Source organism: Chrysochloris asiatica, unplaced genomic scaffold, assembly GCF_000296735.1.
Source record: "Chrysochloris asiatica unplaced genomic scaffold, ChrAsi1.0 scaffold00023, whole genome shotgun sequence".
In the NCBI taxonomy this organism is placed as follows: Eukaryota; Metazoa; Chordata; class Mammalia; order Afrosoricida; family Chrysochloridae; genus Chrysochloris; species Chrysochloris asiatica.
Window position 1 is genome coordinate 11,027,301 of NW_006408541.1, and position 25,369 is coordinate 11,052,669.

Genomic DNA, 25,369 nt, shown 5'->3' on the forward strand with positions numbered 1-25,369 from the left:
TTCCTTGGTTCTTCAGGGGATTTTGAGCAGATAAGGTCTTCCCTTTGTGGCAGATGACTCTAGAATGGGGCTGTGGTTTGTGTAGCAAGGTAGGAAGCAGGAGGCCTAAGGAGGGACCAAATATAGCAGCTCATGTTTCTTGTCACTTTTGGGTTCCTCGAATCAACTTATCTTATGTCAATCTGAACATCATTGAACCACATGTTCCTCCAGCAACATCTCCAAGGTGTTTTAAAGGTGTTTGAACCTTAAAAATCGATGTTTTTTTCCACCTCCTTCTTTTTCTTTAACAAACGCATTTGATTCAGTTACCTTCTTTTGACAGATAAAAGAAACTGAGACTTTCTTGGTAAAGTGATTCACTCATTTTCACTCAGTAATATCAGACCCAGAGTCTCCAACTTTTTAGTTCTGGGAAATACCTTCTTCTTTTGGTTTCTTTCAATACCATATTGGGCTACAAATTGGCCATATTCTCTCTCGCCTAGAATCTTCAGTCATTTGTATTTCCATCTTCATCCTGCTTTCTGAGACCTGTGGCTGGTTGTTCAATCACTATTTATTGTCTGATTGACTTACTGTGTAACCCTGGGGGAGATATTCGATAACTATTTATTGAGTAATTATCAGCAAATATTTATTGACAGTACATGTTCAATACATATTTATTGACTAATGGACCTATGTGTACTCCAGGAGAGATATTTGATAAGTATTTATTGATATTGACACAGTTTGTATACAATAAGTATTTATTGACCAATGACTTAATTGAATATCCCTCTGGAGGGTGAGTTGGTAAAAATAAAAACACTTGGTATGATGGTACTTATTTGCAAGGCTGCCTTTTATGCACCATCTTAGGGATCAAGGAAAAGTTCTCAGTCTAGTAGAAAAACCCTGAACAAACTACCAGGGGCCACCCTGTGGCAAGTGGGCTGATTGGATGGAAATGCAGGTTCCTTAGACTGGTTGCATGCCAGCTTGTCAGAGGTCAAGTCTCACCACCGCAGACAGGCACCCCAGCTGTTTTGAATTTGGCTAGTTCTCCAACGTTGTCAAGAAGTGCTGCTTCCTCTGGACCTTCTCCAGCCTCCCAAGCTCTCATTGCTGCCCACATCCATTCCCACTCTAGCAGATAACCATGCCTCCTACTTGTCCTAGAACTTCCGGGTACACCCTCTTCCTAGCCTGACAACACACCTGCATGCGATCACAGCCCACGCAGCCCTGCCTCACCTCATGGGGTGAAAAGGAACCATTCTCCTTCCTAAGCCCACTCCCTGCTGCACGTGAGCTCGGAGTCCTGCATCTTCCATCCTTCAGCGCTCTTGGCATCAGCTCTAAGTTCCTTGTCCATGGTTGAGCCGGACTTGGCTTACGTGGCTCACACAATCAAAATGTATTATGCTCTCACCATCTGGATGTCCCAAGTGTGCAATCAAGGTGCTAACCTCCTTCTGGAGGCTCTTGGTGGGGAACCACCCCGTGTTCTCACCTTGATTCTGGTGGTTTCCAGCAGTGCTGGCGGTTCTGAGTTTGTACGTCTCCCAGCCTCTGTCTTCACAGCACCTTCTCCTCTGGCTCTCTCTGTATCTTTTCCTGTTTCTAGTGAGAACATGCTCATTGGATTTAGACCTAATATGGGACAAACGCCTCTCATTCCTTTAGTGCATCCACAAGAACCCGATGTCTGGGTAAGGTCACATTCGGAGGTTCGTGGTGGTCATGAATTTTTAAAATCTTCTTCAGTCTCTGATTCCAACCTTCCCACTCCAGGCAGATAACCACACATCTCACGTCCCAGCGAACATTCTCCCCTGCCTCATCCACTTGCCACACCTCTTCAGTTGTCTCTTGGACACCCTCTTCCACTGGAATCTTCCCACCTCTGGACCTTGGCCAGCATGGTCACCTCCACCCAGAATACTGGGTCTCACTCTTGGCCATATATTTCAAATCACTTGGGGAGTTAAAAAAAAATATTCATGTTAACTCTTTACCGCATCTTACCCCAAGACTCTGATCTGCTTGGTGGAGCACAGGAGTGGGAACGTCTGTGACTGTGTTGTGCCCCAGTGTTTAGAAAACACACATCTTGAGCCCTAGCCTTCAGGTACTTAGTAACCTCCTCCTTATTCACCAGGCCTGCTTAGATGGCAGCTCCTGGAGGAAGCCTTCCCTGGCCCCACAGAGTAGAGGGGTCCCTTCTGTGCTCTGAGAAGTCAATTGTTCATTTCCCTCATATAGGGGCAGAGACCAGTGCCTGGAACATAGCAAGAGTCTCTAAAATGTTTGTTAAGAAAAAAAAAAAAAAAGAATCAAAGTAGCCACCTCCCCACTGCCCAGCCGGGAGCACAGGCAGCAGCTACCCAGAGAGGAAAAGTCTGAAGGGACTACCACGTCCCGTGAGAACCTTCTAGAACCTCCTACAACTGTTTCCTGGGCTGTGGGCTTCCTCCTTGCCCTCAAAGGGCCTTTGTCTATGGCATTCTAGAAACCACCTAAAACAATCTTGCCCCAAGCCCTGCCCTTGCAGAGAACAGAATGTAAATGCATTTTGTTCATTTGTAGAGGAGGGTGGGGGCCCCTGGGTGTGGGCTAGAAAATGAATTCTTTCATATACTTTCTTCCCCTCTTTCTGTTGTACTATTTCTATCAGGGAACTCCAGAAAGTTTCTGGAAAAAATTCCATTACCTTGATTTCTATGTTTTCCATGTACTTTTCGAAGCCCCCCTCATGTATGTATGTATATATGTGTGTGTATACATGCACACACATTCTCTCTTACAGAACTATAATTAAGATACATTACATTGCATGGGATGTTTGGTCTTCCATTCAGTGATTTTTGACAATTGTTTATACTCAACATCGAGCATTGCCTTCATTCTTGAAAGTTCCCTTAATTCTTCTCTAGTCTATACCTTCTCTCCAACCCCTCCCTCCTGCACCCCTGTTCTGATTTCTATCAAATTAGTTCCCTCTGTTCTAGAACTTCATATAATAGGATTGTACAGAATGTGCCCTGTTGTATCCAGTACTGTTTGGCTCAGCATGATGTTTTTGAGACCCATCCATGTGGTTGTGTGACTTGGTGGCTGGTTCCTTTTTATACTCAATGGTATGACTGTGCCGCCGTTTTTTGGTGTGCTGTTGGTAGATGTTGGAGTTCCCCCCCCCCCCCCCCCCCCCCAAGTTTCGGGGTATTACGGATAAGGCTGCTATGAATATTGTTGTTTGAACCTTCTTGTAGACAGATGCATTAATTTCTCTTGGGCAGTTATCTAGGAGTGAAATTTCTGGGTCTGATGTATTTTAGTTTATTAAAAAACTTGCAGACGGCACTCTACATAGCTGGATTAGTTCACATGTCCTACAAGAGTTGTTGAGAGTTTCCATTGTTCTAGAGGCTTATGAATGTTTGGTGTAATCAGTCTTTTTAATTTTAGTTATTCTGTTGTTGTTAAATGCCATTGTGTTGGGTCCAACTCAGAGTGACCCTGTATGGGGTTTCTGAGGAGTAGCTGGTGGGTTTGAACTGCCAACCTTGTGGTTAGCAGTCCAGTACTTATTCTACAGTGTCAAACTACTGGTGAGTATAAAATGGTATCTTGTGTGTGTGTGGATGTGTGTTTTTCATGAGTTAACAACAGTTTTATTGGTACCAGGAATTTCTTTCCAATGCTTGTATTTGAACAGAAAAGAAAGATTTAGATAAAGATCATGTTAAAATCATTTTAAGAGTTCAGGGGAGCCTTTGAGATCTTGACATTTACATCTTTGACAGATAGAATAAGGAAAAAAAAAAAACAAAATAAGAATCTGACTTTTGCAGGGTAAACTCAAGTCTTGTAACATAAGTTTTTCTCTTCTGGTTCGAGGGAGAGGGAGAGAGTTTGGGGAAGAGGGCTGTAATGCTGAAGGCCCCATGTTACCTTATGGAACTAAAACTCAGTTGTTAATTGCATGCTTTCAGAAAGGCCCATGAAGTGCCTTTTTTTTTTTTTTTTTTTTTTCTTGGGGTTTTAATTTGCATTTCCCTAATGTGGAAGCTTGGAGTCCTGGTGTGGCACTGTAGGATAATCCCTCGATTATCATAAAGTCGGCTTGAACCACATGGTTGGTTGTTCAAAGTCAGCACCCTATATAGGGTCACTGTGAGTCAGAACCAACTTGATGGTATTTAATAACAACAACAACAATTGCGGTTACTCATTCTTTATTGTTGATAGGCATTAGTTGTTTTTGTATTCTGGCTCTCATCTAGTCCTATGCTATAGATCTGGAATATCCTGTGAATATTTTTTCCCAGCCTATGACTTGTTTGTGTCTTTTCTTAATAGTGTCATTTTCAGAGTATCCAATTTTTATTTTGATAAAGTTTAATTTATCAAACTTTATTCCTTTTTTCTGTTGGGATTACTTCTTTTATGTTCCCCCAAGTAATCTCTGTAATCTCACGGTCAGCAGTTCAAAACTACCAGCTGTTCCACGGGAGAAAGATGAGGCTTTCTGCTCCTGTAAAGATTTACAGCCTCGGAAACCCTGTGCAGGGTCACTATGAGTCAGAACCAACTCCACGGCACATAACAAGAAGAAGTAATCTTTACCTATTCTGAGGTGGCAAAGATATTCTGCTGTTTTCTTCTAGATAATATGGTCAATCTTACATTAACAAAAAAGGTGTTATAGCAGCTGGACTGTTTGGGGAGGGTGGCCAGTGCTGGGCCTGAGAAGGGATGGAGGGGAGTAGTCTCCTGACTCAGGCTGCTTGGTGGCTTTTCCATTGGTTCTTCTCGGTTTTGCTAGCAAAGGGCCCCATGGGATGGTAGAACCCCACATCAGGAATCCAGACCCACTTACTTAGCTTGAACTCTCAACCACATCCTCTCTTGGTGACTCAGTTTCCTAAGCTCCACATTGGAACATTGGAACTAATTCTTAATTTTGTAGTCGTGTGAGCTTACCAGTAAAAACAAACAAACAAAAAAAGTAAAAATAAACATGAAGGTTGGATGAATCCCCAAACTATTGTGCTGAGATAATAGTTCAAACCTTAAACCAAACTGATCTTCTGGAATGTTCTTTGAACCCTCAAATGGTTACTCGTATTAGCTCTGATAGCGTAGTGGTTACAAATCGGGCTGCGAGCCGCAAGGTCAGCAGTTCAAAACTACCAGCCGTTCCACGGGAGAAAGATGAGGCTTTCTGCTCCCGTAAAGATTTACAGCCTCGGAAACTCTGTACAGGGTCGCTATGAGTCGGACTGAACCGACTCCATGGCACATAACAACAACATTAGTAAAGTGTGTCAGCTGGGAGCATCCTGCTCTTTTAAAGAATTCTTTATGTGAGGTCAGATTGACAACGGAAGCTTAAAAGGTTGGGTGGGAAGCTTAGGGGCCAGTGGGTTTAAGATACTAGTGGTCATGGGACCATGAGGGAGAAGGATCGAATAGTAGTACAGCTTGAAGAAAGTAATGGCTCTGAATTGTGCATGTGGAAATTGTTGGGAAGGTGTATCTTTGGCTATATGGACTTTCACCAAAATAAAAATTAAAGTAAAAAAAAAAAAAAAAAAGCAATGAGTTAAATAACCAAGAGGTCCCAAGATTTCTTATGTATTTCTATTTTGGGTTGATCACTGCAATAAACATCATTTTCTGGAGGTAGCAGGGGAGAATACAATCACTGAGCTCTGATGGGGGTACATCCCATCCATTGGACATTTTCAGATATCCCTATGAGTTGTGTACTATTAGTATTCCCATTTTATAGAAGAGAAAACAGAACGCAGAGAAGTTAAGTAACTTGCCCAGGGTCCCAAAGCTAGTAAGTCATTGAGTTGGGCTTTGAACTTGGACAGTCACATTGTAGAGTCCTTACTTGTACCCATGACCCTAAACTGCCTCATTGCGTGTATTTAAATCAGTAAAACCGGTGAAAGCCAGCATCTGTGTAATGTGGATACGTGTCTGTCTGTCAGAGAAGGAAAATGCAAATATTTTCCGCTGATACTGATAGAAAAGTGGGACGACAATAGGTTTTGGACAGAGAGGGAAAGAAAAAAAATGGACAAAATTTAAAATCATAATAAAGTGACAGAGACTGGTGTAGTCCCAGGAACTGGGGTCTGTAGCCACCCTTCAAATTTAGAACTGAACCTACATCTGGAATCAGCTTTCACCAAACAACAGGCCTATAAAGTGAACAATAATACCAGACACAAACCTGTTTCTCAGCATAATCAACCAGAGGAGACCAAAAGGGCAGCATTTTCCCCTAGACAAAGCTCGGAAGGCAGGATGAATAAAATGGGGGACCTGAGGAGGAAGTTGACAGGATGCTGTTGCGTTGAAGGAATGCAATCTATGCCGTGAAACAAAATGGGTTTACATTGTAGAGTGGGAACCTAATTTGCTTTGTAAACCTTCACTCAAACTATAATGGTGACAGTTTTTGTTAGGTGTTGTGGAGTTGGCTTCTACTCATAGCAACCCTGTATATTGGATTTCTGAGGCTGTAAATCTATATGGGACCAGAAAGCTTCATCTTTCCAATGTGAGGGGACTGGTGGACTTGAACCACTGAACTTATGGTTTGCAGTCTAGTACTTATCTTGCAGAATCACCATGCTCCCCAAAACTATAATACAAAGTTCCAAAAAAGGCCAAGGGAAGTGGTAAGAATTCATCCTGTCAAATGGAGAAAACTTAGAAGACTTGGAAAACCTAGGCAGTCCCATTGATTCTGGCTCTCACAGTCTCACTGTAGTCTAAGTGAGCATCTGTCTGTCAGGTGTCTAGAAGGCAGACACTCTCACAATGCTCTCATTGTTGGGTTATTAACAGAACCGGGCTCTGAAGAAGTGACTGCTGACCAAGCTCGCCCCCAAACCAGGTTCATGGGAGACAGTAATTCTTGGCTACTCGGTCCTCTGACAGAGCACGTTGCAGACAGTGAGGTAGTAATGTCCCCTGACAAGGGGTCCATGTCAGAGCCAGCGGTCCTCAGTTGTCTCCCATGAGACACTGTTCCTAGTGGGAGTGAATACCCGTCCTTCAGAGCTGGTAAAATCCAGGAGCCCCCAGCTACTGTACGAGGTGCCAGAATCAGGGGCGGGAGGGAAGCCTAGGGAAACCACACCAGTGTAGGTCACCTACCCCTGGTAGGTTACATCTCGGGCGGCTGTAAAATGGTGTGTGGTTTGGATGCTCTGGACTCTCCAGGTCATTGGAAGACTGATGGGGGTGGGTGGGCACAGGGCTGGGGACCCATTGGACTTCCTGAGAACCTCCCTGACACTCCTGGCAGTGTCACCCCAATTAGCAGCCGTAGGGTTGCATCAGAGAGGGAGGAGAAGTAGACCCCAAGAGGATAATCTTGGTTGCTGTTTGCTTCCTCTTTCAACCATTAATTGGATTTATTTGCTTTGTGCTGGACCGTCTGAGGGTGCCGGGCGTCTCCAGAGGAGTCCCCCAGCCTCAGGAGACCTCTCAGTGTAGAACTCAACCCTCATACCAACATGAGTAACAGGAAGATTGTTAAAATGCAAATGTTGGGTCTTCCCTAAGGGATTGGGGTGCAGATGGGAGGGGGCTTCTACATTTTCACTAAATATAGTGAAAGCCCTTCTTACCCACTGGCAGTACGGTCGAGAAGCCTGGGTTCTAGTTCAGTATCTACTCAGAGCAGTAGTACAACCAGAGGTAGTATGTGTAACTAGGCGGATGTGGTCTGTTGGTAAACAGGAAAATATTAATGTAGGGTAAAACCACTTTGTGCGATAGAAACTACAGCCTATAGTATTGCTTATCTTGCTAGTCAATATTTATCTGTACAGCAACATGTGAAACAGTCCCATTCTACAGATGAGGAAACTGAGGTGTTGTGTTACAAATCCCCAAATCTAACACACAGCTGTGTGCTGCCCTCACCAAAGCTGAGCTCTGAGCTGTCCTGTCCTGCTCTATAAACGGGTACTAAAATTGTCCTTCATGCTACTGCGGATGGTGTGTGCCCTTTGAGTGGATTCCGTCTCGACGACACCATGGGATAGAGTAGAACTGCTCTATAGGGTTTTTTTTTGTTTGTTTTTTTTAATGTTTTATTGTGAAATATGTGATAGTTTACATGGGAGAGCATTAGCTTTACATTCATCCTATTGTATATCGTTTCATTGCCATGGTTACAATCCCCTCCATGCATCATCAACCAACCAAAGTGTATACCCTGCAAGCCTGCCTGCCCATGTAGTCAGCACACAGCCTCTCTCCCTCTCTGGGTCTAAAGTCCCCAACCACTCCATCACTCCATGTCATCGTCTCTGCCTCCATCTCTGGCATCATTGTTACTCTGGGTAGGGCCCCACTCGCTGCTCTTCTCCCTTGATGGTCCCAGGGACCCCTGCTTTTAGACTGCAAAGTCAATCATTTCCCTCCTTTTGCTACAAAACGTCTACCTTTACATTTCCAATCCTCACAAGCAGTCCTGACAACAATTATTCACTATTGTATCACAAGAGACCTAGCCGTATCTCCTTGCTTGTAAGCCAGTCACTTCTTGCCTTTGTAGCTCTTTCCCCCCTTCCCCTCATTTTGGGTAGCCAATGTCCAATTTGCCCATCCCTGTCTACTCTGTGTATGGAGGGGGTGGGAATGATCTTTTCTGTAAAAATTTGTTTCCTCTTTTGAGCTACTGCATCCATAGGTGTCGGTCAGATTCATCAAATTGTATCAGATTACTCTTTTTTCCCTCTCCTTTCTTCTTCTAGTTGAGCTCTGATCATCCAGTCATTGAAGCCAGGTCAAGTAGGGATTATCTGCAAGTGTGGGTGCTCTTATCCTATAGGATTTTCTTATTGTTGTTGTTGAAGTCGATTCTGACCCAGAGTGACCCTGTATAGGGTTTCCAAGGAGCATCTGATGAGCTTGAACCACCAACCTTGCAGTTCAAATGGCTTTGCAGTCTGGTGTATTAACCCACAGCGCCCCACCAGGACCCCATAGGGTTTTCTTAGCTGCAGTCTTTATAGGAGCAGACCACTAGCTCTTTAACCTGTGGAGTTGCTGGGTGGGTTAGAACTGCCAACCTTTTGGTGCTAAGTGCTTAACCCTTGTGGCACCAGGTCTTTTTGATCAAAGGGTGAACGCACTGGCATCAAGTCAATTCCGACTCATGGTGACCCTGTGAAACTGGGTAGAACCGCTCCGAGTCTTTCCCCAGCAGAGTGGTTGTGTGGGTTCGAACCACCAACCTTCCTCGGTTCACAGCTGAGATCTTAACCATCATGCCACCAAGGTTCTTTTCCTTGCTGTCCCAGCATTGCAATTCAAGAGTTTAATAAGATAACCAATGAGAATGTGTTTAGGAATGTGCAGCATTTTGAGGATTAAGGAACGTAATGGTGGCCGGTTCTTAAGCGGTTAGTTACCAGGTTTTGGGCACAGGTGAAGGGTTTTAGTCTTGAGTTTGGCATTCCAGTACCTCTGTATGACCTGCAGAGTCCTGGTGTGGCACTGCAGGATAAGCATTGGACTGGTAACCACAAGGTTAGCAGTTCAAACTCCTCAGTCCCTCTTGGAACCCTTATAACTGGGTCGCTATGAGTCGGAACCAACTTGATGGCACACACCAATAACGTACGGCCTGCCGCAAGTCTCCAAGGACCACTGTTGTTAGGCGTTTGCAGGGGAACAATCTGGTTTGTGCGGGGCCACGTAGGGATGAGGTGGCAGACACTGGGCTGGAAGCACAGCTTTGGGACCCCAGTAGGTGTCCATCAGGAGTGCTGATGGTGCTGTTCAATAAACACAACTGCAAAGTCGGTAGTTCAAGCCCACTAGCCGGTCTGAGGGAGAACGATAAGGCTTTGTTCTCCACAAAGATTTACAGCCTCAGAAACCCTGTGTTGGTGGTGGTGGTCATTGTGTGCCTTGGAGTTGATTTCAACTCATAGCAACGTTATATAGGATTTCCCAGGCTGTAGATTTTTATGGGAGCAGGAAGCCTGCTCACCTTTCTCCTAATGTTAAGTGATGTTGAGTCAGTTCTGATTCATAACGAGCAACCCTATATAGGGTTTCTGAGCAGCAGCTGGCAGGTTTGAACTGCTGACATTTTAGTTACCAGTCCAGTACTGATTCTACAGGGTCACACCAGAACTCCTTTCTCCTGATTGTTGTTGACATTAAGTGCCGTCGAGTCGGTTCTGACTCATCACAACCCTGTATATGGTTTCTGAGGAGTGGCTGGTGAGCACGAACCACCGACCTTGCAGTTCAAACTGACTTTGCAGTCCAACGCATTAACCCATAGTCCATACCAGGACTCCTTTCTCTCTCAGTAGTGCCTGGGAACCAGTGGAAATCTTGCTGAATTGTAGATTCAGGCTAAGCAGGGCTGGGTAGGGCCCGAGAGTGCATTCCTAACAGTTCCTGTTAGGAGCTAGCGTTTCTGGTACACACACTCCCCTCTAAGGCAAGATGGGCGAAAGGATGGCAGTGCCCATAAAGCTGGACTGGACACTCATCCTCTCTCCTTTATGTCTGTGTTTTCATGGGGGCTGGGGAAACACCATTTTCTTTCAGGTAAGAAGAGGTGGGCCTTACAGACTTGGCAGAGTACGAATTAGTTGGTCCCTTGAAATGGGAGGCTCTGAGGGAGGGTCCGAGAAATTATCTCTGGAAGTAGAGGAACTGTGTTCTCAGCAAGGCACAGCTCCTGCCCACCACAGAAGACTCTGCCAGTCACGACCATCCCCGGCCTGGTTTCTGCAAGTCCCTGGCCGCCATGCTCAATACTGGTGACTCAGCTTTCCCATCTGTATAATGGGAGGAGATGGCTTTTGCCTCTTCCCCACCCATCCAGGGACAAAAAGCCCCCAGCTTCCCAGCTGCCTGCCCCTCAGTTGCATCGGAGTCAGATCTGGAAAGCCAGCGGCCTGCTCTAGTAGCCATCCTGGCTCCTGTTTTCACTGTTTATAAATCTCTGTTTGTGGCAACACAATTAGAAAATCATTACAAAACTCGATGATATTGAATAAAGGCTTACTGTTACAGCTCCTGTGGGAGGCATTAGCCGCTTCTGTGGAGTGGCCTAAAAAGGCCACTTAATGCATACATTGAGCCAGCAAGCTGGTCTGTGGGCAGAGTGAGTCGATACTAAGCCAGGCCAGGGGAGCTGTCCGCGGGCTATAGAGAGTCCGGGCTGTATTTTCAAGGTGAAGAAGTGTCTGGAAGCATCTGGCCGGCTTACAGCAGACTCCCAAAATGCTGCCAAGTGCAGTGTTTGCAGAAATCGATGTTTGGATGTGGCCCCAGCAGAGGAGAGGGATGCTCAGTCATCTGGAGGCCCAGGCTGGCCTGGAGAGAAGGGTTGCATTCAAACCTCAGTCTCGTGTGGTTGTTGCCAGGGCTCTGGGATGGGGCGGTCTGAAGGCCCCTGGCATGAGGAGACCTAGCGCTTCACTCAGTTCCCTAGGGTCTGGGGGGATCCCCAGGAGCCCCTGTGGCTCCCCTGGGAGACCCCTGGCCTCTGTCGCCCATGCTGTGAAGGTGGTGGGGCTGCAGAGATGGATCCCTGGCTCCCACCTTGCCTAGAAAAAGACATCTGGAAGAATTAGTTGCTGGCTCGAGTGACTAAGAGACTGGGCTCTGCAGATGGATAACCACGCTTTGGGGTTCAAATCCAAGCCTTGACAAGGAGGTGACGGCCTGTTTCTCTTAAGCTCCGTTTCTCCCAAGCCAGATGCCCATGGTTTTGGCTCTTCCGTCTCAGAGGACTGTTGTGAGCATTCCGATCTCAACGCTACGCTCAGCGCAGGCCTGGCCCCTTCCTCCGTCTTGCACTCACTGTATCTCTAATTAAACGTTAAGTGAAAACACCGTCGAGTCAGTTCTGACTCATAGTAACCCTCTATAGGGTTTCTGAGGCTGTAAATCTTCATAGAAGCAGAAAGCCTCATCTTTCTCCCCAGGAGTGGCTGGTGGGCTCAAACCATCAACCTTGTGGTTTATGTTGTTATATGCTGTGGAGTTGGTTCCCACTCATAACGACCCTGCACAGGGTTTCTGACGCTATAAATCTTTACGGGAGCAGAAAGCCTCATCTTTCTCCTGTGGAACAGCTGGTAGTTTCGAACTGCCAACCTTGAGGTTAGCAGCCCAATATGTAACCACCATGCTACCAGAGTTCCTGGTACTTATCTGTAGGATAAGTCCAGTGCTTATCCTACAGAGCCAGTGCACTTCCTATAAATATTGGCATGTCCATATATATATCAAAAGGTCTACATACATAGAGATAGATAGCAAAGAGATACATATATATTAAGATCTATACCATATTTTCCCATCTAATGTACCCATGTAAATACATACTAATGCAGGAGAGAGGGTTACCGTTTGCAAAAAAAAAAAACAAAAAAAACCCAAAAACCCAAAACCAAAGCCCTTACAATGCGTGTGCTATTTGCATAAAAATGTGGTAGTTATATCATTATGTATCTCTGTATAGAGAGACACAGGTATATTAAGATTATCAATGTTTAGAGGTATATGTTGTTAAGTCCTGTGGAGCTGGTTCCAACTCATAGTGACCCTGTATAGGGTTTCCAAAGCTGTAAATCTTCATGGGAGCAGAAAGCCTCATTGTTCTCCCCAGAAGTAGCTGGTGGGCTCGAACCACTGACCTTGTGGTTTAATAGTCCAGTGCTTGATCTACAGAGCCACTGCACTCCCTGTAATTAAGGATATATCCATATCAAGGATGTGGATAATTACTCCCTGTAATTAAGGATATATACATATCAAGGTATCTGTGTTGTTGTTAAGTGCCGTCAAGTCAATTCCGACCCATACTGACCCTGTACACGGTTTCCGAGGCTGAAAATCTTTACAGGAGCAGAAAGCCTCATCTTTCTCCTGTGGAGCAGTTGGTCATTTCGAACTGCTGACCTTAAGGTATCCACTACGCTACCAGAGCTCGTTAAGGTATCTATGTACAGAGGTATATATCAAAGAGATACATGTTTATCAAGATGTATTTTGTATCTTCACGTCTAATATTGCCTCATAAATAAGATGCCACATAAATAAATATTAATGTAGGAGAGAGTTGTAATTTGCAAAAAGCAAACAAACAAAAATATATCATACATGTGCTAGTTGCATAAAAATATGGTAGCTGTAAGTAACTCTGGTAGCGTAGTGGTTACAAGTCAGACTGCTAACCTTAAGGTCAGCAGTTTGAAACTACCAGCTGTTCTGTGGGAGAAAGATGAGGCTTTTTATTTGCATAAAGATTTACAACCTCGGAAACCCTATGCAGGGTTGCTGTGAGTCAGAACTGATGCCAGAGCATGTAACCAACCAACCAATCAACAGTCGTTGTATTGAGATGTATCTGTGTATAGAGAGACAGCTATATTAAGATTATCAGTGTTTACAGATGCATACTGTTGGTATTAAGTGCCATCGAGTCAGTTCTAACTCATAGTGACCCTGTATAGCAGCTGGTGGGCTTAACTGACCTATAGTTTCCTAGGAGCAGCTGGTGGGTTTAACTGACCTTGTAATTAGCTGTTCAGTGTTTATCTTATAGCGCCTCACCAAGACTCCTAGAGATACATTGTTGTTGTTAAGTGCCGTCGAATCAGTGCTGACCCACAGTGACCCTGTATGGGATTTCCAAGGAGCGGCTGGTGAGTTTGAACCACCAACCTTGTGATTCAAACCAACCTTGTGGTTGAGTGCTAATTCTACAGCACCACATAGCTATATAGATTGGTCTGCATATCTAGATAGAGTTATATTGTGATTTCTAGCTAGCTACCATTACCTGCCTCTCTATTGCAGTCACTTTCTATTAAGCCCTAGGCACTGTGCCCAGCCCCAGACTTTCACCAGCACACAAGCGTAGCCTCTCCCTCTGGGGCCCTTACCCTGTGGGGGAGAGCAGAAAGACAAACCAATACAGGTGTACATGTTGTTAAGTGCTGTTGAGTCAATTGTGACGCATACTGACCCTGTATGGGGTTCCCGAGGCTGCAAATCTTGTTGGGAACAGAAAGCCTCATTGTTCTCCCATGGAGCTGCTGGTGGGTTCGAACTGCCAACCTTACAGTTCACACAGTCTAGTGTTTATTCTGCAGAACCGTCACGTTCCCCAAAAGCTATATTATAGGTATGGTGTGTCCATACACGAGCAGCTCAGCAAGGTGATGCAGGTAAAGGAGACAGGGATGGGGTGGGTGTGGTTGAGGAAGCTTCTCTGAGGAGTGATGTTTGAGTAGAAACCTGCAAGAAGTGAGGGCAGGAGCCAGGAGGGCACAGGGGCAGTGCCTTCTAACTTAAGGGGGCAGCAGGTGCAAAGTTTCCAAAGTGGGAGCAGCGCTGGGTGTGGTGTGCTTGAAAGAGAGTGGAGAGGCCAGAATGGGCAAGGGGAGTTCCAGAAACGGGGTCAAAGAGGTCAGGGGGCAGGCCATGGTATCAGGAAGACCAAGTCAAGGATTGCACACGAATTGTAAATCTGTCTGAAGACCAGGAACCAGGTCTAGGCATTGAAATGTTCATCCCTTCGAGTTTTGTTGACAGTCAGATACAGGATGAGAAGGTATCCCCAATTAAAGGCACTCTCTGGTGAAAAGATTGACTTCCCAATTCCTTTATTAAAAGAATAAAGAAAATAATACTTTCTTGCCCACATATTCCTTCCTGTTAAAAGAGGCTCCAAGCTTTGATTCAGAAGGCAGCATGGTGGTAGAATTGCTGCAGGGACTGAGGCTGTTTTCTCAAGAACAGATTTGTAGAGCCTTGGGATATCCGTGACACTAGGGTGCTAAAGGTGGGCTGGCTGGGGGCGTAGCATGTCACCATAAAATGAGCTGCATTTTCCCAGGAGTGTCCCATACCTCTTCTCATCACAGAACTTCTCTTTATCTCCCCCTCAGCCCAGCGGTCTGCTCATGAGCTGCCCATGGTTGAGAGACAAGACATCGATAGCTGCCTGGTCTACGGGGGTCAGCAGATGATCCTCACGGGGCAAAACTTCACGGCCGAGTCCAAAGTCATGTTTACTGAGAAGACCACAGGTCAGGCTGCCTTTTAAGCTCTTTATCTTGTACTCTGGAGTGGTACAAAGGTGAATATGTGCTCTCTTCTGAACCAACTGCATTGATTGGGAAGTAGATTGTGTTGTGTGGAGTTTTTATACACTATTTTCAGTGGGAACCGACTTGACCGACTCGACAACACTTAACAATTTTCAGTCATGGTGGGTTGTCTCCCATATCTTCAGGGAGACAGTCTAGCATGCTAGGAATGATCCATTGAATGGATTTTTACCAATTCTGTGCTTGTGTTATTGGGTTTAAAACTTGCTCCCTCTTTATACTCTTGCTTTAAAATTATTTTTTTTCCTGTAGAGAAGCAAATTTTGGGCTATTTTCAAGAAAAGAAGCTGGGCAGCTTGTTGATTAAGTGTGTTCTGACCCTGGAATCCTGGCTTTACATTCTAGCTCTGCTTGCTCTGTGATGTTAGGTCAGTTACCTAACCTCTCTGTGCTTCCAGTTCCTCAAGTATAACATGGTAATAGCAAAAGTTCTTGGCTTGTTGTATGACCGCTGAGGTTAAGTGAGCTAATACTTGTTGAATAATATTAAGTAGCTGGTACATCATAAGCATTCATTCAATAAACATTGGCTACTTAAAACATTTTTTTATTGATGATTAGTACGACAATTACTTATCTTATTATTACTTTTTTTTAAAACCCTTTAATGAACTTTTAGGGTTAATTCATCTTGAAGTTGCACTGCAGGATAAGCCCTATAGGATACCGCTAAACCATCAGGTCAGCAGTTCAAACCCACTGTTTAGAAACCCTATGCAGGGTAGCTAGGAGGCACTTAACAACAACAACAAATTAATCATGTAACACATGAATCTCTATGGGTAGCTTTTTAATTGTTTTTTTGGGGTTGATGCCTCGCAGTGTAATTTTGGATAGTCAGTTTGAAGACTTTAAATTCATAGTACTCAATGATCTTCATGGAATCTGTAAGTGAATGTCTCCATCAATCAATACCTTGTCATGAATCATCCTGTCCCTCCCAGAAGCACCATTTTGTCAAAAAACCCAACAGAACCTTTGATGAGTTGGTAACTTCTTTATTACTTTGCATTTCTTTGCTGTGAGAATTTAATGGTTTTGTTTGTTTGTTTGTCGTCTTCCTTTCATTCACTGTCTGCTCAGGTGCTTTGCCAGTGGGGACTGGTAAAAAAACAACAACCAGGTTATGTAATTTGTAATTCTTTGATTGATGATTTGGTAGACCAAGGTTTTGTTTACTTCCTTTTTTCTAATGGATGTCATCAATGGGTCTTTTGAAGGGGGTTAGTGATGGTTGCCTGTGTTTTGTTTACTGTCCTTAGACTGACTTGGAGATTGTAACAGGCAGGGGGGATCGTGCACTGCACAAAAGCTGTTCCATGCAAACTGGATACCGCATCCATCTGCAGATGTCTAGACGATGCTCTGGCAGATGGAAGCGGAGTGTCACGGGCAGGGCAGGGGATGCTTCATCCAGTTCATACATAGGCCCATGCAGGGCTGGCCTGGCTTAATCAGCATGTGGGAACTGCTTTCTCATGCTTTGAAAGCTTGCCAGGTGACAGGGTTTTCCTTAAGGAGGGTTGACGATGTTGTAGCAAAAAGTCACTAAGCAAAGGTGAGAGGGTTCGAAGTGAGAAAAAGGACCAGTCATTGAGGGTTTTGATGGCTGTGGTGAAGCTGTAAAGAGATAGGACAGTAGAGTGTGGGGCCAGCCAGCCAGCCAGGTTTCCCAACCCACTTCTGCTGCTTACCTGCAGACGGTGTACAACAGGAACAGGGACAGTGCCAACCTCTCCAGGTGAGGTTTGAATGCGTTGAGGCAAGTAGAACTGTATGCCATAGTGAATACCTGGGTAAGGCAGAAACATGTCAAAGAAGGAAAAGTCAAATATGCAAAGTGGTAAGACTGCAGCCATTCAAAGGTGGAAAACTTGAGCGATATGGAAAAGCAAGGCAGCCTGGTGGAATCCTGGTCTCATGGGTTTCACTGTGTTGTTTGTAATTGTTATTTCCTAGGGTTACAGCCTGGGTTTTAATGTTCTTGATAGACTTGAGGGCAGGTTATTTTTAAGCTGGGAGAATATTTAGAAAAAATATTCTCTACAGCAAGAATTGGATGAACTTTTATGAAAGGCAGAGAGCAAAAGGATGTGGCTACAGTAGAGACTTGTTAGCCCTGGGAAGTATGTTTGGTGGACGAGAGGCCTAGGGCCAGAACAGAGAGGTTTCCCAGTGCCACGCAGAGACATGGTCGTGTTTGGTCTGCACATGGGTAAGGTAACAGGGAGTCATGGTGGATCCTTGAGTGAGGGAGTGGCATGAAATGTCAATGATCAAGTAAGCATAGCCTCTCCTGCTTTGATGAATCTCCAGCACTAGGAAACAAGCCTGCAGGCCTTATGCTAACTTTCAGAAGAGGCATATGGCTTCCAAGCGCCTGGTTGGCAAATGAGGAAAAGCTAATAAGACACACTCGCCATTATGACTTATCTCCATAGCGCTGCATTAAATTCTTCTGAATTACGAATTTTCTATGAATAATTTCATGTGCATGTGAGTCACCCTTCAGCATCTCCAGGCGGCTGTGAGATTAAAAACTGTTTCTGTCCTCTGGCAGAAGAGATTCAGCTTTAGGGGTCAAGCTGATGCCATCCACCTGCCTCTTGGGTCAGGAAGTGACCCCTGAACAAGAGAGCTGGGTCTGCAGTGTGCATGACTGGATTAATCAGACCCCAACGTTATTAAGCAGAGAAGGGAGCTGGCAAACTGTCTTGTATGTCTGAAAGGCCAGAGGTGATGGAGTGCCCTCACCACAGGACCTGCATCTGAACAGTGGGTCTGTCACATCGGAGTAACTGAGTCCCCACTGTGGGCTGGTGGAGTGAAGCAGGGGAGAGTTCAGAGGTCAGGCCTTACCAAGTTCCTGGGGGAATTAGGAGCTAGCCGGCCCTCAGCCTTTCTGGGAGCTCAATCATCTTGGAAGCTACTCAAGGATATCAGTGAAGTATTTGCTGAATGAATGAATGGACAAATGAACTGATGAACAGCATGTATTTTCCAGCTTCTCTTGGTTTCATGTTTGTCTCACGAGGGGAGGAAAACAGAGCTTGCTTCGCCTTTGAAAAGTAGAATGTTAACCAGAAAAGTAAGGATAAAACTTCCCTGTTACTGAGCACCACCCCTGGGCGGGCCCTTTGCTGGCCCAGGTGCACATATGGTATAATTTCACGTGGCGCTGTGGATCAGCACTGGACTGTGAACCACAAAACCAGCTGTTCAAACCCACCAGCTGGTCCTCGGAAACCCGATTCAGGGTCGCTATGAATCAGAAACCAACTCGATGGCATTTAACACAACAACAACAACAACCCTCTCCACACCCATGGGCGACAGACAGTCAAGCAGGAGAAGTCCAGGGATTTGCCAATAGATCATGTCTGATGTTGTCCCATTGTCCACCCTTCATGGGTCTCAGTCTTCCCCTCTTTAAGATGGAGATAATAGAAGGTCTTCCCTCCTCCAGTGGGATGCAGATGTGAGAACTGTGCAGTTAGCTTGTGATAATTGTATGATTGCTCCAGTCTTACTGAGTTCTAAGCATGATAAGTATTCGCTTGGCACACACTGCCCCAGGGATTGTGCTTGGCAGGCATTGGGAAGCCGTCCATAGTGGTGGCTGTAAGCACAGGCTATGGATCAGATGACTTGGGTTCGAATCCCTGGGCTGCCACTTAGGAGCTGTGCCACCTTGGACAAGTGGCTTCATTTTTCTGAGCCAACATGGTCTCGTTTATAAAGTGTTACTGATAGCATCTGCTTCATTTGGAGAAGGGGCGTGGGTGGAGCCCCCCTGCTAACCAGCAGGGCTCATAGGAGACAGAGCTGGTGATGTACTCCCGTAATAACCGTGTCCTGCATATAGGGCCATGCTGTTTTGTCACAAGGAGCCACGGACGTCAAACTTGGACTTGAAGGCACCAAACCACAATAGCAACAGTTTCTCCTGGGCAAGTGGACAGATTCCATGAGGTCACATGGGTTAGGCCTCGGCACATTATTACTGCTCATCTGGTTATCCTCCGTTATTACCATTACATGGGGCTGTGGAAGGACAGAGTTGTACCTCATGCAACCGAGAGACACTGAGCAAACAATAAATAATAATAGTAAACCATGGGCCAGACATTGTTATAAGCACTTAAATGTGTTAACCTATTTTGATTCCTCTTGATGGTCATATATAAGGCAGGCTACTGTTCTCCTGGTTTTACTGATAAAGCCCACTAAGAGGTTAGTGACTTAGTGAAAAATCACACAGCTAGTAAGTGGCAGTGTTAGGCAGTCAGGCTGACTCCAAAGTCTGCACCCTCAATCCTTAGCCTTAAGGTCTTACTGTGAAAAAGCTTCAAGCTGGGTTATTTTGCCCATAGACCTTTCAGTGGCTCGGAGCCATTGATGAGAACCTTTTGCCAGAGATGCAGACATTGGAATTTCTAGTGTGTTACTGAGGCCAAGAGGATGTATTTCAACCCTTTCATGTCCAGCTAAACCCAATGGGACAAATGCTCGGGGATAGCAGACAAGCCAAGGAATCCGAGGGTACCACTGGTGGGCATCCCCAGGTGGTGTCTGCTCTTGGAGGGGCTTGCCTGGGGTTTGTAGGGAGCTTGTTGTGCTTTTTGACCCTAAGGACTTACCTCCCAGCCCGGGGGCCACCTTCTGCAGGGGGAATCCCTGTTGCTCAACATTTTTTTTCCAAAACGTATCCCCGTTGCCATCTCCAAGGACAATTGGGCCTGCAAGGGCGCCACAGGGCGGGGTGGAGTGGAACAGCTGAAGGTTTCCAAGGAAGGGGAATCCCAGCTGGTTCTTGCATTAAGGCAAGGTGACAGCCTCCTTGGCTAATCTTAGCCCCCGCGTTTGGTCATCAGCACCACCGGCTCCAACGTTCTTTTTATAGCCGTGGACTAAAATGGAATTGGCAGTTTCCACTCCAGCAAGATGACAAATTGGAGAATGGTGGAAAAACAGTAGGAGAGGGCAGTGTGGTGTTCTGAAGTTAGAAAAACCTGCTGTTTTGGAAAATGGCCTCTTATTTATAGCAGCAGTAATAATAATGATTCTAATATTATTTTTATTACTATTTTAAATTATTTTCATGGCTTACCAGAGCTTGTATGATCTGGCCCCTGCTCACCTCTCTGATCTCAGCGCTTTCAGCTCTCTCTCTTGCCACTTTGGCTCCAGCAGCACTTGTCTTCATTCTGTCCTCAAACACCCCAAGCTCACTTCTGTGTCAGAACTTTTGCTTTTGTGGTTTCCTCCTAGAATCTGCCCCCATCATTCTGCGTTCTTTCTTCCTTTTCTTTCTTTCTCTTTCATTTCAGATGCATGTTTGTGATATTCTTAAAAAAAAATGTTTTTTTAAATGTTCTATTTTGAATTATGTGATAGTCTACATGGGAGAACATTAGCTTTACATCCATCCTATCATATATCATTTCATTGCCATGGTGACAATCCCTTCCATGCATCATCAACCAACCAAAGGGTATACCCTGCAAGCCTGCCCCCTGGTTCTCAGCACACAGCCCCTCTCCCTCTCTGTGTCTAAAGTCCCCAGCTGCTCCATCTCTCCACGTCATCATCTCTGCTTCCATCTCTGGCATCACTGCTTCTCTAGGTAGAGTCCCGCTCTCTGCTCTTCTCCCTTGATGGTCCCAGGGTCTTCTGCTCCTAGACTACAAAGTCAATCACTCCTCTCCTTGCTACAAAAATGTCTACCTTTACATTTCCAACCCTCACAAGCAGTCCTGATAGCAGTTATTCACTATTGTATCACAAGAGAAATATCTGCATTTCCTTTTATCAGCCCCTCCCAGACAGATTGGACACTACTTAGTGGAGATTCCACCTTCCGCCATGCCCTCTGGAGATAGGTTCCCTGTTAAAAGCTTGTAAGCCAGTTGTGATATTCTTTTATGAAATAAAACAGCATAGATGCATTTAGAATCCCCCTATGTGTCCTCCCTTCCTAAACCTCCCCCTACTACCCTTGATAGATAACCACTATCCTGAATTTTGTGTTTGTCCATCAATATATGTGGCCTTCCTTCTGTTGCATCCTTTTAAATTAATCTGATGGATTCATACTGTTCATTTTCTTTTACATTATGCGTTTTTCATTCAGTTTTTGTCTTTGGGGACTTCTTTATCAATACTTCTAACTGTCGTACAGGAGCACAGTAGCCCCATAGAATAAGCACTGGACTGTGAACCATAAGGTTGGAGGTTTGAGCCCACCAGCCACTCCATGAGACAAAGATAAAACTTTCAGCTCCCGCAAGGATTTTAAAAGCCTCAGAAACCCTTTATAGGGTCGCTATGAGTTGGAACTGACTGGATGGCAGTTGATAACAACAGCTACTGAATGCTCAGGGTGTCAAATCACTTCTGACTCATGACAACATTATAGGATGCAGCAGAAGCCGGAGAGTTTGCGAGACTGTGAATCTTTACAGAAGCAGACGGCTACATCTGTCTGCCCTGGCGTGGCTGGTGGGGTCGAATCACCAACTTTGCAGTTAGTAGCTTCATGCTTAACCCACTGTATCACCAGGGAAATGACCTACTGTATGATATTATATGAATATGAAACAGTTTATCAGTTAGTGGTTCAAACTCACCAGTCACTCCTTGGAAACCTATACAGAGTCACTGTGAGTCGGAACAGACTGGATAGTACCTAATAACCACCACCGCTGCCTGTGGATGATATTCAGGTGGTGTCTCAGTTGTGAAAGCTGACACCCTTCCAGTGCACTCTCACGTATGACTTTCTGAGGTGCATGTGTGGGAATTCTCTAAGGCTACCCCCAGGAATAGAACTGCTGAGATCCCAGCCCTGCACATGTTCAGAGTCTCTGGCTGGGGCCGAGTTTTCATCCAAACTGTCATTCCAGTCACTGGAGTCTTGGAAGCAGGGGTGTGGTGTAGGCTAGTGATCTTCCACCGAGGCCCATTATGGCTTCAGAAGACTGCCTCTTCCTCTTCCTGACATCTTGGTCCAAAGGGCACATCCTCAGTGTAACCATTAGTCTGGAACTGTCTTCTCTGTCGCATTCTGTCCGGTTCCTCCACAGGATGGAAGGTTTTGACGTTTTTCAGCTGGTCAGTCCTGCTCTAAGGAGCTCTGGTAGCATAGTGGTTATGAATCGGGCTGCGAACCGCAAGGTCAGCAGTTCAAAACTACCAGCTGTTCCACAGGAGAAAGATGAGTCTTTCTGCTCCAGTAAAGACTTATAGCCTTGGAAACCCTGTACAGGGTCACTATGAGTCAGAACCAACTCCATGGCACATAACAACAACAAATCCTGCTCCATTCAGGCCTGTTCCCAGCTAACTCCCTGGCCTTCCCTTCTGCTTTCTTGTGGCAGTTAGGTCCTCTGAGATGATCTTGAGTACTCATCTCTTATCTGTTCTCCCACACTAGACTCTCTGTCCCTTGAGGGCAGGGACTTTACTGCTCTATCTACAGCATCTAGAACCATCTCAGCATGCAGAAGTGATCCATGCATAGTGGTGAATAAATGTATCACCTCCTTACTTTGTCACCCCCAACCCTGAGAAGCAAACAGCATTATCTCCATTCTACAGATGAGATAACTGAGGCTCAGGGACTCAAGGCCCCTGGTCAGCCCACAGCTGGTGACGGAGCTCAGATTCTAAGACAGTGTTTCCTTCTGCCTCCTGAGCAAATCTCCCAAGTAACGGCAGAGGACAAACAGAAACCAGACAGAACGATTAGAATCTCTTCCTATTTATTCATCATTGTCAGCCTTTGCTGAAAAGCCTTTAAATAGACACTGAAAACTAAAAAATGTGTAACCTTGCAGGCGAAGTTCACACTCGCTGGGACATCCAGGCTGTTCCTGACTTCAGCTGTCACCCTGGCCCTGGGCCACCCGGGCCCCAGGTGGAGTTGGGGGTCCCAGCAAAACATTGCAAAACAGGAAAAAATCTAAGGACACAAAAATAAAAGTTATGTGGCAGTGGACACGGGGTTGCCATGGCTCTGAGAGGCTCGCTGTGACTGGGTGGGATCCAATGTTTTGGAAGGTTCCTCCACATGACACAAGGTTTTGGAATTTTTCAGCTGGTAAATCCTTCTCCATTCAGGCCCCGGTTCCCAGCCAAGAAACTCCCTGGCCCTCCGTGTCCTGCGGGGGCGTAGGTTGGAAACTGGCCTGTTTGGGATTACTCAGCTTTGAAACTTAAATTGTTTGAAGAGAATTTCTGTTTTGTTTTGTTGGCCGATTTTCTTGGAGCTGTAGATGGTAGAGGCTCCCATCACCTGTTGAGAGACAAATTGATTTTCTAGAAGCGTGGCGTGGGTGGTGGAATCCCCGTTTCCCACTGAGTCATCGTGGCCTGCCATAAGTTTCTTTATTACTTGGAGCTTCCCAGCGGTTGTGTTTTCAGCTTTGTTTGAGAAAAATAAATGCATATTCTTAAAATAATTACTTTGTAAATTGTTTTTCCATCGATTTAGTATCCTGGGAAAACTGGAACTAGTTTAGAAAAGACACCTCTTGTGTCTCCCACCTGTTTGTCTCTCTCCTCACCCCCGGGGTTTCACTTCTCTTGGTGCAGAAGTTTCTAGAAAATAGACCTAGGGTGGGAGGGCCTAGATTGGGCTTCCCTATGGGGAATGTCAGACTTGAGGTTGGGCTGATGCTTGAGAAAAGGCACTGCTGACCTTTGCCCCTGGTGACTCAAGTCCACAGAACCATTGGTCCTCTGGGCTGGAGCCCACCACTTACACACAGCTGGCTGTGATGAGGAGCTGTCATCCAAAGAGAGGCCAGATTACAGCTCCCTGGAGACCAAGAAATGGTCTCATGTTCAGAGAGTTAAATATTGGCCCAAACTCTGATTCTCTTGAATGTAATAACAGACTTTGGATCTCATTCTACTTGGGTGTCTTTGGAAGAGGCCACAGCAAAATGAATCTCCTAATTAACTTGGGTCCGAGTGTTTCCACATAAAGAAATTGTTCTTGGTGGCAAAAGACCTTTTTGAAATCCTTGGTCAGCGAGCTAGATTTTGGTTCATCGAGCATACTTAGATCGAAGCCTAGATCTGCCTCATCCTATGTCAACTTGACACCACTTTCTTTATCTTGAAGATAGGATTGGTTGTTGTTGTTGTTAAGTGCCATCGAGTCAGTTCCAATGCATAGTGACTCTATATAGTATTTCCAAGGAGCAGTTGGTGAATTCGAACTGCCGACCTTGCGGTCCAGTACTTTATCCTACAGCGTCACACCAGGACTCCTAAAAGGTTGGTGGTAGCTTATCAACAAAAGTAAATCAAACATGTCCAGGTTCCAGATGGATAGTAGGTGCTCAGAAAATGTCTTGGTGTCATTGTTGGAGCTCAGCTTACTTAGAAGAGAACCGAGGAGGCAGACCCATGTTGGAAGTCTGGCTGGAGAAGAGTGTTTCCTGACACACTAAATTTCTCTCTTCACACTCGAGCCTTCAGACTTCTGGATTCGATTCCTGAGAGAGCTGGAGGCAGCTTGACAAGATGGCCCCCTCCCCCTTTTTACAGATGGGGAAGCTGAGTCACACCGTGTGGTTGAGAGACTTCCTTGAGGTAACAGAACTTGTCAGTGGCAGGGCTGGGCCCGAAACCCCAATTTCCTGGTTTCCAGAGCAACAGGCAGTATGAAACCTGTGTGGATCGTTGGCAGATGACAGCTCAAAAAAAAAGAGTCAAGTCTGGAACGCATGAAAGAGGAGCTGAAATCCCACAGCTGTACAAAACTGATCCAGCTGCAGACATCTCAGCCTCCCAATCTGCCCCCCAAAGAATCCAAACCTATTGCTGTGGAGTTGATCCCAACTCCGGATGTGCCAGAGTTGTGTGGTGCTCTGCAAGATTTTCATTAGCTGGCTTTTCTTCGGGAGAGATGGACTGACGGTTGTTGTTCTGAGGCACCCCAGGAGAACCTCCGTTCAATTAGCCGGTGAACTCATTAACCACTTGCAATACCCAGGGACTCCCACTGCATCCCAGGGGCCCCGTACTGATTCTGTAGATATTTAGTAAGCACCAAGTATGTGCAGATTCAATAGCAAGCCGTGGGACCACAGCAGCAAATGTGACAGATGGGCCCTTGCTCTCAGAGGGTTGTTGTTGTTAAGTGCTGTCAATTGGTTCCATCTCATATTCACCTTCTACAG

The 25,369-nt window shown here is 45.5% G+C and overlaps 1 protein-coding gene across 1 annotated transcript in view; it reads left to right on the forward strand.

The window, feature by feature from the left end:
- NFATC2 (nuclear factor of activated T-cells, cytoplasmic, calcineurin-dependent 2) overlaps positions 1-25,369 on the forward strand; it is a 197,754-nt gene that overhangs the window by 101,051 nt on the left and 71,334 nt on the right. Inside the window, exon 6 of the mRNA XM_006839178.1 lies at positions 14,955-15,095. Within this exon, the coding sequence (XP_006839241.1) occupies positions 14,955-15,095 (141 nt within the window). The remainder of the gene's footprint in view (positions 1-14,954; positions 15,096-25,369) is intronic.